Source organism: Salmo salar, chromosome 27 (assembly GCF_965601325.2).
Source record: "Salmo salar chromosome 27, fSalSal1, whole genome shotgun sequence".
Lineage (NCBI taxonomy): Eukaryota > Metazoa > Chordata > Actinopteri > Salmoniformes > Salmonidae > Salmo > Salmo salar.
The window spans coordinates 3,369,667-3,384,393 of record NC_138317.1 but is presented as its reverse complement, the minus strand read 5'-3'; the positions used below and the strand labels follow the sequence as shown (position 1 = coordinate 3,384,393).

Below are 14,727 nucleotides of genomic sequence, written 5' to 3'. Positions count from 1 at the left end.
CCTGACCGGCGAGTCTTCATAGCCATGTTTTCAGACTCCGAGTCCGAGAATATCTCAAAAGATGACATAAGTGGTAGATACACCAGGTAGGAAACTCGTTTCAGTATTTTCAATTGTTATTTTCTTTGTCAAAGTTAAAGAAAATTAGCTAACGTTAGTTTTCTAAATAGCATTTTCTGGCCACTCAAGTTCAAAGGACGCGCCGCAATTGAACTAGTAACTATGGAAACCCAGGATCAGCATTGTTCTAAAACTGTTTTGCCGCGCAGTCATTTTATTAATGCGTAAAACATGAGCTAATATTAATGTCTGGGTTGAAAGGGTCGCGTATCACGTGGTTCTGAATCACTATTCAAAGGTAACGCGTACCACTCATGTGGCGTGTGGGATACCACATTCACCATATGAATGGTGTGTTCGCTGCTCTGGCACCCCAATGGTGGAACAAGCTCCCTCACGACGCCAGGACAGCGGAGTCAATCACCACCTTCCGGAGACACCTGAAACCCCACCTCTTTAAGGAATACCTGGGATAGGATAAAGTAATCCTTCTAACCCCCCCCCCCCCCTAAAAGATTTAGATGCACTATTGTAAAGTGGTTGTTCCACTGGATATCATAAGGTGAATGCACCAATTTGTAAGTCGCTCTGGATAAGAGCGTCTGACAAATGACTTAAATGTAAATGTAATGTAAATGTGTGATTGGTAAGATTTTTCCACCTTTTAATCGGGTGCTTTTTTATACTGGATCAAATCATTTATTTAAAAAAAATGTCTGTGTTTTCATTCATGATTCGAACAAACGAACGTGAGGTTCCATCTGAACTGAAATTCATATTACTCTCAAATATAACACAACAAATAGGATTTAGGGTGGGGTATTTTAAAACTGATTGCTTGATTCAAGCCAGTCCTACACGTTTATATTAAATACAATATTACACAGTTTACACACTTTATTTATTATTTCACTCAAAAATAGGTTTAATCGTCATGGTATTAAACATAATATTACACAGGGATGTCCTTTTTTCCCCAAAGCTCATTGTTGTTCACTTCAAAACCAGTTCAAAGCCTTTCTGTTTGTGTGGCTGAGTGACCACTCAGTTCTTCTGTAGTGCCCTGTGATCCGGTAGATGTACAATGATTGTGTAGACAAGGGTGAACTCGCTGGGCATACTAAGATAGTGTATTCAGTCCAGTCAGTAGTGCCATTCTCCCATGGCTCATTGGCTCAGTTGGCAGCATTGGGTGGCCCCTCAGGTATGAGAGACATGAAGAACGTGACAATAAAAGACCAAGTCGTAGAGAGAAAGCCAGCATGGGGAATACCATTGGGATCCTCCAGTCCTTCCTCTCCACTGTCCCCATCATCGTCCCCTAAGCCTTCATCCATCACCCGCTCCTGTGTAGGCCAAACATGGCAACACGTAAATTAGTCATCGCACAGATAAACTGGAATACTGGATAAATGTTTTCCTCTAACATTTCCAACAAACTCTTTCCATCAAAGACATATTTGCTACACGCATCAATGCAATTGTAATCATTCACCATAGCAATACCATATTATGTTACCAGACATGCATTACATAAATCATTCATCACTGCTATTACAAATTAAATTACTGTATAATTCAAGGAGTTATCTGTCCTGACATTCAGAAGCACTTTAACCTTTAGTTTATGGTCAGAGGTTAAAGATGACCTACCATCTCTTGGAGGTCATGATGAAGGTCCGCCTCCATCTCATCCTGTTGGGGCCCATATCCATGGTTCTGAAATTCATTCTCCGGGTTAAAAGGGAACCAACCTGCTTGGTGCCTAACGTAAACATAGAGAAACAGCCATTGACAAAACCTGTGATCCATAATGGGTGACCGTTCACAACACATTTGTTGGGTCAAAGACCCAGATAGAAAGGTATAGGGTTAATATAAAGGATCCAGAACAATCTAATTTTCAATTTACAGTCTCTAGCCTGATCCCAGAGCTGTATAGCTAATGCTATGGATATTGGCAAGACAACACGTACAGATCTGGGTCCAGTCTAGTATGTCACGGTTAGCAGGGACACATAGTATTAAGTTGAGAGAGTGCAGGGGAATACTCACAGGTATAGCAACAACATGGCGCCCATCACCATGACAAAGCGGCTAAAAGAGGAGTAGAAGTAGACTATGCTGAGCAAGATGGCGATGCGTGACACCGTGTACACCCAGTCCAGCCAATCACGGTTTTGCTCTTCTTCGTTCAGATGCGCCTCCCCTCCCTGGGGGTTCATCTGGATGTCAGGCTCGCCACGGCGCTCCTCCGGGGGAGGTGGGTTCAGAGGATCTGATTGACTGGACTGGGTCGAGAGCAGGTCAGGCCTAAAGTGGTGAGATGAGGCAGCCAATATCTGACTGAAGGGTGAGATAGAGAAAAGAGAGAGAAATGGATGTAAAGAGAAACTAATCAGCGACAGATTTCATGCAAATATTCCAAAATCCGCATAAAAACAATATGCACATTTTCCCACCAGAGATGTGTTTCCATCAAATGGACTTGTTGAGGATAAAAGGTTGTGCATGATGACATAGTGCGAATAAACATTTATTTTGCTGTTGAATTCCCATGTACCGAATAAAAAATAAATGGGTTTCCATCGCTCGGTAGCCTAATAAACTGCATGGTTTCCCGAGACGTATTGGGAAGACTACACAGCATATCATCGCATGACTTCAAGTTTACTTTGATATGATAGTTATTATATCAATTTTTGCGCATAAAGGCATTTCCACCGCCATTTCTCACATAATTATTTTAAAGACACAAAAAGATCCCGCCATGCTGAAAAAACACATTTTCTGTCGACAATTATGAAATTGTAGTGACATTTCCTGTTTCCATCAGCCCAGTCTTGACTTTTTCCACGCGTCAGTTAATTCATACTGAAAGTCAGATAATTGTGATTGAATCGCAGTGATTGCATGACTCAGCAAGGGTAATTGAGCATACTGTCACACAGTTGTTGTGACAGCAGACTTACTAGTGCATGTAGTAATGCCGGGTGTACACCTGCTGCCACCACAGCAGCGTCATGGGATTGTACTGTATGCCAGGGTAGGCTGGCATGTTGTTGGTAGGGCCTTGCTGTGGAGAGAACTGGTTCCACATGTAGCTGCAATAGAAGTACACAGCTACGGGTAAACAGTTCGGCATTACCAGTAGAACAATTAACACATACAAACACAAATCTATTAGGAAGTGAGAGCTCTCAACAGTAATATACCTCTTGGACAATCATAACATGTGGCCAGAACTAACAGTGTTATAATTGAGAGGTTGGTGTATAAGGGCTTACGCTTGCATTAAGGCAGGGTGTGCTGCATGGTTAGGGGCGGGGCCTGTGCGATGTCTCAGCCCGTCAGAGCTCTCTCCAGTGGAGGTTGATTGGCCATCTTGGCTATGGGAGGAGAGACTGGGGCTCTGACCCGTCTGAGAAAACCAATCAAGAAGTTGATTATTTTACTTCTCTAACTCCACTTAACAAACTTTTCATTCATCAGGAGCTGTGTGGATTACAACAGAGAGTAGGCCTAGGTTAGCCTGGTCCCAGATCTGTTTGTGCTCTTGCCAACTCCACAGCTTATTGTCAAGCCATTTTTTGCATGACAACGAGTTGGCATGATAGCACAAACAGACTACGGCTAGTCCTAGGTGTGACGGGATGATGAAATTAGTGGCAATGAACAGAGCAGTAGGATAGGTGTTGCATGCATAAGGGTAACTCACCGTGAAGCCAGTAGAGGGGACTCCAGGGGCCTTGTTACTGTGGCTGCTGTGGAGCTTGGGGGACCCAGGAGGTGTGCGAGATGCACACACCAGGTGGACCATGTGGTACTCATCCTGCTGTAAGAGTCATCCGTGGCCATTAGCAAGGACAGCCACACTATTGCGTTGACAAAGTACAATCATCAGAGGAATCAGCTTGACTTTAAGAATGAGATCTAGGATGAATGCATACATTGCTATAATCGCTGATCAGAATATCTATGTCAAGATGAAAGATAAATGAATGTAGCAGACAGACCTTTCTGAGCACATCTTTCAGTATTAAGTGATCCAAGAGGAGCTTCCCAGAATACACCAGCCTCTGATCTTTGAAGCTCTACAGTAAAAATCAGACAGTTGAGAACATAGTAAGCATTTCGCTGTAAGGTCTAATCCTGTTGTATTCGGCGCACGTGACAAATAAACTTGGATTTGATTTGATAGACCAGATGATTTATTATCTGACCCTGCTGGTCATGTATGACAGTCTTGAAAAACGATCTGGCCTTAATGGCCACATCTACTTTTAAATCTCTAGTCAGAAGAGCAACCAGAAGAGACCACCCATCGGATCCTGGTTCCTCTATAGGTTTTTTCCTAGGTTCCTGCCTTGTATCAAGTTTTTCTTAGCCACTGTGCTTCGGTCTCTACATTGCTTGCTCTTTGGGGTTTTAGGCTGGGCATCTGTAAAGCACCTTGTGACAACTTCTGTTGTAAAAAGGGCTTTATAAAATATATTTGATTGATTCATTTGATAACCCCTGAAAACAGGGGTTTTCCTTTCGCTTTCCTTCACTTTGGGTCCAGAGAAGATTCCCTTTCACTTTCTTATATTTCATAAGAACATATAAGTAGTAGTGAATGAAATAACTAGAATAGCTTAGACTCAGCTCCCAGACTGTGACAGAAGAGACTTGGAAGGATAGCAACGCGAGACTAGTCTTACATGCTGACCACACCGCTCACGTTCCGTGCGCTGCAAAATAAATATACACATACATGTTATTCAATAATTTCATCCAAACAGCTTCCGCGGCTGCATAGCCAGGCACTAAAATAGAACTTGGTTCTATTTTTGACACTTGATGCACTGGAGCATATACCCACGTGGGTGATTGAAAGAAGAACTGAGGTGCACACTCCAGTCCAGTTGGTGATGGATATGCACTTTAAAGTTGGTTGCCAACCGCAATATAAAGTTCACAGAAGAAGAAGACTGGAGGAGGAGTAATTACTAGAAACCAACTAGGTTTCCCTTTTATCTGTGGATTAATTGTCGGAGTAGAGAACACATGATTTTGTGTGACTCATATTGAGTCAAAATTCTACAAAGAAGAGGACCTTGTTCCTTTCAGGTAAAATAATGACCCAATGTTTATATCTCAGGTCAAATTAGCTAGCAACAGCGCTCAAGGTCTCTGCTAGGTCAAGCCCCGCCTTATCTCAGCTCACTGGTCACCATAGCAGCACCCACCCTTAGCACGCTCTCCAGCAGGTATATCTCACTGGTCACCCCCAAAGCCAATTCTTCCTTTGGCCGCCTCTCCTTCCAGTTCTCTGCTGCCAATGACTGGAGCGAACTGCAAAAATCTCTGAAGCTGGGGACTCTTACCTCCCTCACTAGCTTTAAGCACCAGCTGTCAGAGCAGCTCACAGATCACTACACCTGTACATAGCTCATCTGTAAATAGCCCATCCAATCTACCTCATCCCCATACTGTATTTATCTTGCTCCTTTGCACCCCAGTATCTCAACTTGCACATTCATCTTCTGCACATCCTACCATTCCAGTGTTTAATTGCTATATTGTAATGACTTTGCTACCATAGCCTATGTATTGCCTTACCTCTCTTATCCTACCTCATTTGCACATGTTGTATATAGATTTTTCTACTGTATTATTGATCGTATGTTTGTTTATTCCATGTGTAACTCTCTGTTGTTGTATGTGTCGAACTGCTTTGCTTTATCTTGGCCAGGTCGCAGTTGCAAATGAGAACTTGTTCTCAACTAGCCTACCTGGTTAACCTCTATCGGCTAGGTGGGACGCTTGCCAGTGTAATCCCGTGGTGCATTATTCAAATTCCTCAAAAATGCAAAAACTTCAATTTTTCAAACATATGACTATTTTACACCATTTTAAAGACAAGACTCTCGTTAATCTAACCACACTGTCCGATTTCAAAAAGGCTTTACAACGAAAGCAAAACATTAGATTATGTCAGCAGAGTACCCAGCCAGAAATAATCAGACACCCATTTTTCAAGCTAGCATATAATGTCACATAAACCCAAACCACAGCTAAATGTAGCACTAACCTTGGATGATCTTCATCAGATGACAACCCTAGGACATTATGTTATACAATACATGCATGTTTTGTTCAATCAAGTTCATATTTATATCAAAAACCAGCTTTTTACATTAGCATGTGACTAGCATGTGACTAGCATTCCCACCGAACACTGCCGGTGAATTTACTAAATTACTCACGATAAACGTTCACAAAAAACATAACAATTATTTTAAGAATTATAGATACAGAACTCCTCTATGCACTCGATATGTCCGATTTTAAAATAGCTTTTCGGTGAAAGCACATTTTGCAATATTCTCAGTAGATAGCCCGGCATCACAGGGCTAGCTATTTAGACACCCAGCAAGTTTAGCACTCACCAAAGTCAGATTTACTATAAGAAAAATGTTATTACCTTTGCTGTCTTCGTCAGAATGCACTCCCAGGACTTCTACTTCAATAACAAATGTTGGTTTGGTCCCAAATAATCCATTGTTATATCCAAATAGCGGCGTTTTGTTCGTGCGTTCAAGACACTATCCGAAAGGGTAAATAAGGGTGACGAGCATGGCGCAATTCGTGACAAAAAAATTCTAAATATTCCATTACCGTACTTCGAAGCATGTCAACCGCTGTTTAAAATCAATTTTTATGCCATTTTTCTCATAAAAAAGCAATAATATTCCGACCGGGAATCTGCGTTTAGGTAAACAGACGAAAGAAAATAAAGCATGGGGTCGACTCGGGCACGCGCCTAAGCCCATAGTACTCTGATCGGCCACTTGCCAAACGCGATAAAGTGTTTCAGCCAGAGGCTGCCTCGATATCGTTCAACTTTTTCCCGGGCTCTGAGAGCCTATGGGAGCCGTAGGAAGTGTCACGTTATAGCAAAGATCCTCAGTCTTCAATAAAAAGAGCCAAGATGAAACACAACTTGTCAGACAGGGCACTTCCTGCATGGAATCTTCTCAGGTTTTGGCCTGCCATATGAGTTCTGTTATACTCACAGACACCATTCAAACAGTTTTAGAAACTTTAGGGTATTTTCTATCCAAAGCCAATAATTATATGCATATTCTAGTTACTGGGCAGGAGTAGTAACCAGATTAAATCGGGTACGTTTTTTATCCGGCCGTGTCAATACTGCCCCCTAGCCCTAACAGGTTAAAGAAATAAAGGTGAAATAAAAAAATAAAAATAACACTTTAACGATGCAAAATATTTTTGGGGTGAAACAAACAGAAAACTTGAGCGTGCATAAATATTTACCCCCCCAACAGTAAATATTTTGTAGAGCCACCATTTGCAGCCATTACAGCTGCAAGTCTCTTGGGGTATGTCTCTATAAGCTTGGCACATCTAGCCACTGGGATTTTTGCCCATTCTTCAAGGCAAAACTGCTCCAGCTCCTTCAAGTTGGATGAGTTCCGCTGGTGTACAGCAATCTTTAAGTCATAACACAGATTCTCAATTGGATTGAGGTCTGGGCTTTGACTAGGCCATTGCAAGACATTTAAAAGTTTCCCCTTAAACCACTCGAGTGTTGCTTTAGCAGTATGCTTAGGGTCATTGTCCTGCTGGAAGGTGAACCTCCGTCCCAGTCTCAAATCTCTGGAAGACTGAAACAGGTTTCCCTCAAGAATTTCCTTGTATTTAGCACCATCCATCATTTCTTCAATTCTGACCAGTTACCCAGTTCCTTCCTATGAAAAACATCCCCACACCATGATGCTGCCATCACCATGCTTCACCTTGGTGATGGTGTTCTCTGCGTGATGAGATGTTTGCGCCAGACATAGCGTTTTCCTTGATGGCCAAAAAGCTCAATTTTAGTCTCATCTGACCAGAGTACCTTCTTCCATATGTTTGGGGAGTCTCCCACATGCCTTTTGGTGAACACCAAACGTGTTTGCTTATTTTTTTCTTTAAGCAATGGCTTTTTTCTGGCCACTCTTCCGTAAAACCAGCTCTGTGGAGTGTACAGCTTAAAGTGGTCCTATGGACAGATACTCCAATCTCCGCTGTGGAGCTTTGCAGCTCCTTCAGGGTTATCTTTGGTCTCTTTGTTGCCTCTCTGATTAATGCCCTCCTTGCCTGGTCCGTGAGTTTTGGTGGGCAGCCCTCTCTTGGCAGGTTTGTTGTGGTGCCATATTCTTTCAATTTTTTAATAACGGATTTAATTGTGCTCCGTGGGATGTTCAAAGTTTTGGATATTTTTTTATAACCCAACCCTGATCTGTACTTCTCCACAACTTTGTCCATGACTTGTTTGGAGAGCTCCTTGGTCTTCATGGTGCCGCTTGCTTGGTGGTGTTACAGACTCTGGGGCCTTTCAGAACAGGTGTATATAGCCTGAGATCATGTGACACTTAGATTGCACACAGATGGACTTTAATTAACTAATTATGTGACTTCTGAAGGTAATTGGTTGCACAAGATCTTATTTAGGGGCTTCATAGCAAATGGGGTGAATACATATGCATGCACCAATTTTCCGTTTTTTATTTTTATTTATTTTTTGAAACAAGTAATTTTTTTCACTTCACCAATTTGGACTATTTTGTGTATGTCCATTACATGAAATCCAAATAAAAAAAATATTTAAATTACAGGTTGTAATGCAACAAAATAGGGAAAACGCCAGGGGGATGAATACTTTTGCAAGGCACTCACTGTATGTGACTTGTTAAGCACATTTTTACGCCTGAACTTATTTGCCATAACAAAGGGGTTGAATACTTATTGACTCAAGACATTTCAGCTTTTCATTAGTAACATTTTTGCTCAACATAATCCCACTTTGACATTATGGGGTATTGTGTGTAGGCCAGTGACAAATCTCAATGTAATCCATTTTAAATTCAGGCTGTAACACAAAATGTGGAAAAAGAACAGGTTTGAATACTGAAGGCACTGTACAGTTTAGTTAATCGGATTGACAGGATTTAGGAAACGGATTAGGCTAGACGTATTACGGCAATGACAGCGTCAGTGGTAGCGAGACATTTTTGAGTTTACATTGACATTCTTGTGATGTCAGTGCTACAGTAATGCTGAAATCTAAACCAAAATCGTATCTTTTCAACAGACTGTTTTTGTTAAGAAGGCTCCGTCACCTGGTTAATACTATTATGGTAAACAGTAATGAGATCGATGACACTAACCAGAGAAGTTGGAGAACACACAACAGACTGAGATTACTAGACAAGAGTGCTGTTAAGTGCTCAGTGTTTACAATGATTAATGAGCAGGAACCGTAATTAAATCAGATTATAGGGGAGAACAAAGTAATCGCAGGGCCCTTATTCCAGCCTGACGTCAAATCTACACACTTTCAAGCCAAGAATATTTTCAAATATATGCTTAGCACCACCTTTTATTCATTGCTTTCTCCTCTTCCAGCCTCTCTTTTTCCCGTAGAGTAGTTTGCTAAGGTGTGTTTTGACATTCTTTCAGATGCGGTGATAGGTTATAAAGTCTCATTCCCACAGGTAATAGGTTTTCACATCACTGACATTAGGCTATGCATTTCAGTAATATGACATGAATTCAAAAGTGTTGGCCTACATATAAGCAGATGTATTTCCAGGTTAGGAAATCATCACTGTGTAGCAAAAAGCAATTACTGGGGTAGACAGGATGTTGGTGCAGAAAATGTGATGCTGAATTCAGTTAAAACTAAATGAAGCTAGTAAGATTGCAGAACACTGCAGTCTTGTTTCTTTTCTTCTCCAGATAAACAGATGAGGTCAATAAACACACAACTGTTTATAAACCTCCTATAGTACTAAGTGAATCTTTCACATCAAAGAAAACTTTGCGCTAGGATCAGGTCCTCTGTTTTCTTTCTCCAACAAAAGCTAGGTCTATCCGCCCACTTAATAAGAGGATTAAACCCACTAATTGAAAACCCCTCATTCACTTAAACAAAGGCTTCAATTCAAATGAGTCTTGGACTACTAGGGTATGTACAGTTTACATTACATTTTAGTCATTTGGCAGACGCTCATATCCAGAGCGACTTACAGTATTGAATACATACATTTCATGCATTTTTTTTTTATTTTTTTTCCTGGCCCCCCGTGGGAATTGAACCCACAACCCTGGCATTGCAAAAACCATGCTCTACCAACTGAGCCACAGGGAAGACTGGTTGGTCAGGCCAATTGATGTAACGTACATATAGCCTACTTCTGCATCAGGGAAGTCAGTATCCTTTTGACATGTGTGCTACTTATAGGCTGCCTATATAATATACTGCTCAAAAAAATAAAGGGAACACTTAAACAACACATCCTAGATCTGAATGAAAGAAATAATCTTATTAAATACTTTTTTCTTTACATAGTTGAATGTGCTGACAACAAAATCACACAAAAATAATCAATGGAAATCCAATTTATCAACCCATGGAGGTCCGGATTTGGAGTCACACTCAAAATTAAAGTGGAAAACCACACTACAGGCTGATCCAACTTTGATGTAATGTCCTTAAACAAGTCAAAATGAGGCTCAGTAGTGTGTGTGGCCTCCACGTGCCTGTATGACCTCCCTACAACGCCTGGGCATGCTCCTGATGAGGTGGCGGATGGTCTCCTGAGAGATCTCCTCCCAGACCTGGACTAAAGCATCCTCCAACTCCTGGACAGTCTGTGGTGCAACGTGGCGTTGGTGGATGGAGCGAGACATGATGTCCCAGATGTGCTCAATTGGATTCAGGTCTGGGGAACGGGTGGGCCAGTCCATAGCATCAATACCTTCCTCTTGCAGGAACTGCTGACACACTCCAGCCACATGAGGTCTAGCAATGTCTTGCATTAGGAGGAACCCAGGGCCAACCGCACCAGCATATGGTCTCACAAGGGATCTGAGGATCTCATCTCGGTACCTAATGGCAGTCAGGCTACCTCTGGCGAGCACATGGAGGGCTGTGCAGCCCCCCAAAGAAATGCCACCCCACACCATGACTGACCCACCGCCAAACCGGTCATGCTGGCGGATGTTGCAGGCAGCAGAATGTTCTCCACGGCGTCTCCAGACTCTGTCACGTCTGTCACGTGCTCAGTGTGAACCTGCTTTCATCTGTGAAGAGCACAGGGCGCCAGTGGAGAATTTGCCAATCTTGGTGTTCTCTGGCAAATGCCAAACGTCCTGCACGGTGTTGGGCTGTAAGCACAACCCCCACCTGTGGACGTCGGGCCCTCATACCACCCTCATGGAGTCTGTTTCTGACCGTTTGAGCAGACACATGCACATTTGTGGCCTGCTGGAGGTCATTTTGCAGGGCTCTGGCAGTGCTTCTCCTGCTCCTCCTTGCACAAAGGCGGAGGTAGCGGTCCTGCTGCTGGGTTGTTGCCCTCCTACGGCCTCCTCCACGTCTCCTGATGTACTGGCCTGTCTCCTGGTAGCGCCTCCATGCTCTGGACACTACGCTGACAGACACAGCAAACCTTCTTGCCATAGCTCGCATTGATGTGCCATCCTGGATGAGCTGCACTACCTGAGCCACTTGTGTGGGTTGTAGACTCCGTCTCATGCTACCACTAGAGTGAAAGCACCGCCAGCATTCAAAAGTGACCAAAACATCAGCCAGGAAGCATAGGAACTGAGAAGTGGTCTGTGGTCCCCACCTGCAGAACCACTCCTTTATTGGGGGTGTCTTGCTAATTGCCTATAATTTCCACATGTTCTCTATTCCATTTGCACAACAGCATACGAAATGTATTGTCAATCAGTGTTGCTTCCTAAGTGGACAGTTTGATTTCACAGAAGTGTGATTGACTTGGAGTTACATTGTGTTGTTTAAGTGTTCCCTTTATTTTTTTGAGCAGTGTATATCAGGGATGGGGACAAATTCTCAGATGGCTGTAACCTCCAAACTTAAAAAGCCAATCAACCTATAATGCAATATATTTCTAACTGAATGTTCAAACCCCATCTGAACCAATGATTTATATATACACTAGCTGTTATGAAGCCAGTGCCTCCACCTTGGCACTCCCCCACCATTGAAAAAAAATATTTTGGAAGTTATAAAAATGCTATTATTGTCTACATTTGTTTTTGCAACGTTTATTTTGTTAGACACCTTGAAGCATACTTTTAAATTATTATGTGAGCTAAACATAAAAATATATATTTTTAGAATGTACTAATGTTACTGTCCCCACTACAATTATTATTTATTTATTTTTAAATACATGTAATTTTGGCCTTGAAACATTTAATTGAAACATGAGGACTGCTTCTTCTGTGGAGTGCCAATATGGCTGACCGGTGGCTTCGAAGCCTCTCATTGGCCAATACATAGCATCAGCAATCCAGGGTTTATATACAGTGCATTCGGAAAGTATTCATACCACTTTACTTTTTCCACATTTTGTTACGTTACAGCCTTGTTCTAAAATTGATTCAATTACTTTTTTTCATCAATCTACACACAATACCCCATAATGACAAAACGAAAACTGGTTCGAAATTTTTGCAAACGTATACAAAAAAATATATATATATATATTTACATAAGTATTCAGACCAATTGCTATGAGACTCGAAATTGAGCTCAGGTGCATCCTGTTTCCATTGATCATCCTTGAGATGTTTCTACAAACTGATTGGAGCCCACCTGTGGTAAATTCAATTGATTGGACATGATTTGGAAAAGACACACACCTGTCTATATAAGATCCCACAGTTGACAGTGCATGTCAGTACAAAAACCAAGCCATGAGGTCAAAAGAATTGTCTCGGAGCTCTACGGACAGGATCGTGTTGAGGCACAGATCTGGGGAAGGGTACCAAAAAATGTCTGCAGCATTGAAGGTCCCCAAGAAAACAGTGGCCTCCATCATTCTTAAATGGAAGATGTTTGGAACCACCAAGACTCTTCCTAGAGCTGGCCGCCCGGCCAAACTGAGCAATCGGGGGAGAAGGGCCTTGGTCTGGGAGGTGACCAAGAACCTGAATGTCACTCTGACAGAGTTCCTCTGTGGAGATGGGAGAACCTTCCAGAAGGACAACCATCTCTGCAGCACTCCACCAATCAGGCCTTTATGGTAGAGTGGCCAGGCGGAAGGCACTCCTCAGTAAAAGGCACATAAAGGACTCTAACCATGAGAAACAAGATTCTCTGGTCTGATGAAACCAAGATTGAACTCTTTGGCCTGAATGCCAAGTGTCACGTCTGGAGGAACCTGTTTTTGCATTGTCATTATGTGTTATTGTGTGTAGATTGATGGGGGGGGGGAACTATTTAATCAATTTTAGAATAAGGCTGTAACGTAACAAAATGTGGGAAAAGTCAAGCGGTCTGAATACTTTCCGAAAGCACTGTACATCATTGATCTGAACAGACCTCAAGGGAAATGAATACGGAGAGCAATCTCACTGTACGTAAGCCAGAGCCTACTCACCGGTTTACTGGGATATACAAGTGAGATATGGGTTTTTAGTTTTTCCACTGTCCAGTTCAGGAAGCAGTTGATTGTCTGGTCATCATACTTCTGGTTGGGTGCCTTAATGACAAGGATAACAGGACTTTCGGCAACACCCTGGTCCATGTTTTAAACCATCAGTTATTGTCCTCTTGGAGTCTTATGGTGCCTTGCACATAGCCCAGATATGTTGAGCTGGAACAACAGAATGGTCTCTTCCAATGCGGAGGACGACTAAATATGATCAGTCTCCAGCTGCAAGATGTAACGTTAGCTAATACTAGGGCACAACATTGAAACCTGGAAAAAAAGATGAAAGCCACATTGTTTGGACAAGTTTACCCTGTTATGCAAGTGAAGTAAAATTGACTTACACAGACTAAATACCTAGCTAGTTAGCTATCTATGGTTTGTCAGAACATAAAGTGGCAGGTATAATGAGGATCACCTCTCTGATAATGCCTAACGTTACTTAATTAGGTAACTAACTACGGCTAATGAGAACTTCCCAGATGTACCTTTTTTTTTTTTTTAAGTTATGACATTGACTAAGCATTAACTACTGCACTGTAGGCTTGTCAATCAGGTAAACTGAGCGTTAGCACATATAGCTAGCTAGCAACCAGCCTATGGTACCAGCAGAAGTTTCAGCGCTAACGCTGGCTAGCTAACAACAGTTATCTTAGGTTATCCTAACTGTTGGTAACGCAGATGACGATGATCAGTCTCTCGCAATATCAGGCCGAAAAATATATTTACCCACCTTAGCTTCAAGCGACTGAACGTTAACTTGATCACCTTTTAATTAAAGATCAGTTACAATTCCTTGAATATAATCTGAATATCTGGCGTGTTGTTGTTTTTGCTGGCCTGCTAGCTAGCTAAGGGAAAGTGGAAATACGTTATCGTGTCTGAAACAGCTGTTCGGCCCACATCCGGAATTCGTATAATCGAATCGCGTGAAACGAGTCTGAAAAACGATAGTACATTTCGTTATATGCATGTTATATGCTCGCTGTATTACATTTATACTAAACAAAAATATTATATAATTTATAATATTTTACTGAGTTACAGTTCATATAAGGAAGTCAGTCAGTTGAAATAAATAAATTAGGCCCTAATCCAGGGGTGCCACTTTGGTTTTAGAAGTGTGTGTGTGTGTGTGGGGTGGGGGGGG

General features: G+C 42.0%; 1 protein-coding gene across 3 annotated transcripts; it reads right to left on the bottom strand.

Moving 5' to 3' along the window:
* Positions 1-939: 939 nt before the first annotated feature.
* On the bottom strand, positions 940-14,474 carry LOC106588195 (homocysteine-responsive endoplasmic reticulum-resident ubiquitin-like domain member 2 protein). Of its 3 annotated transcripts, none has more exons than XM_014176943.3 (9): positions 14,311-14,474; positions 13,527-13,847; positions 4,077-4,154; positions 3,779-3,895; positions 3,348-3,481; positions 3,033-3,164; positions 2,116-2,406; positions 1,714-1,825; positions 940-1,406 (listed from the first exon to the last, which is right to left on the bottom strand). In XM_014176943.3, the coding sequence occupies exons 2-9, from the start codon at positions 13,671-13,673 to the stop codon at positions 1,236-1,238; spliced, it is 1,182 nt and encodes a 393-aa protein (XP_014032418.3). In that variant the 5' UTR covers positions 13,674-13,847; positions 14,311-14,474; the 3' UTR covers positions 940-1,235. The 3 variants fall into 3 exon arrangements, with proteins under 3 accessions (XP_014032418.3, XP_014032420.3, XP_014032419.3); XM_014176945.3 differs by having other exon boundaries at positions 1,714-1,779; XM_014176944.3 differs by having other exon boundaries at positions 13,527-13,802; positions 14,311-14,473.
* Positions 14,475-14,727: the final 253 nt, after the last annotated feature.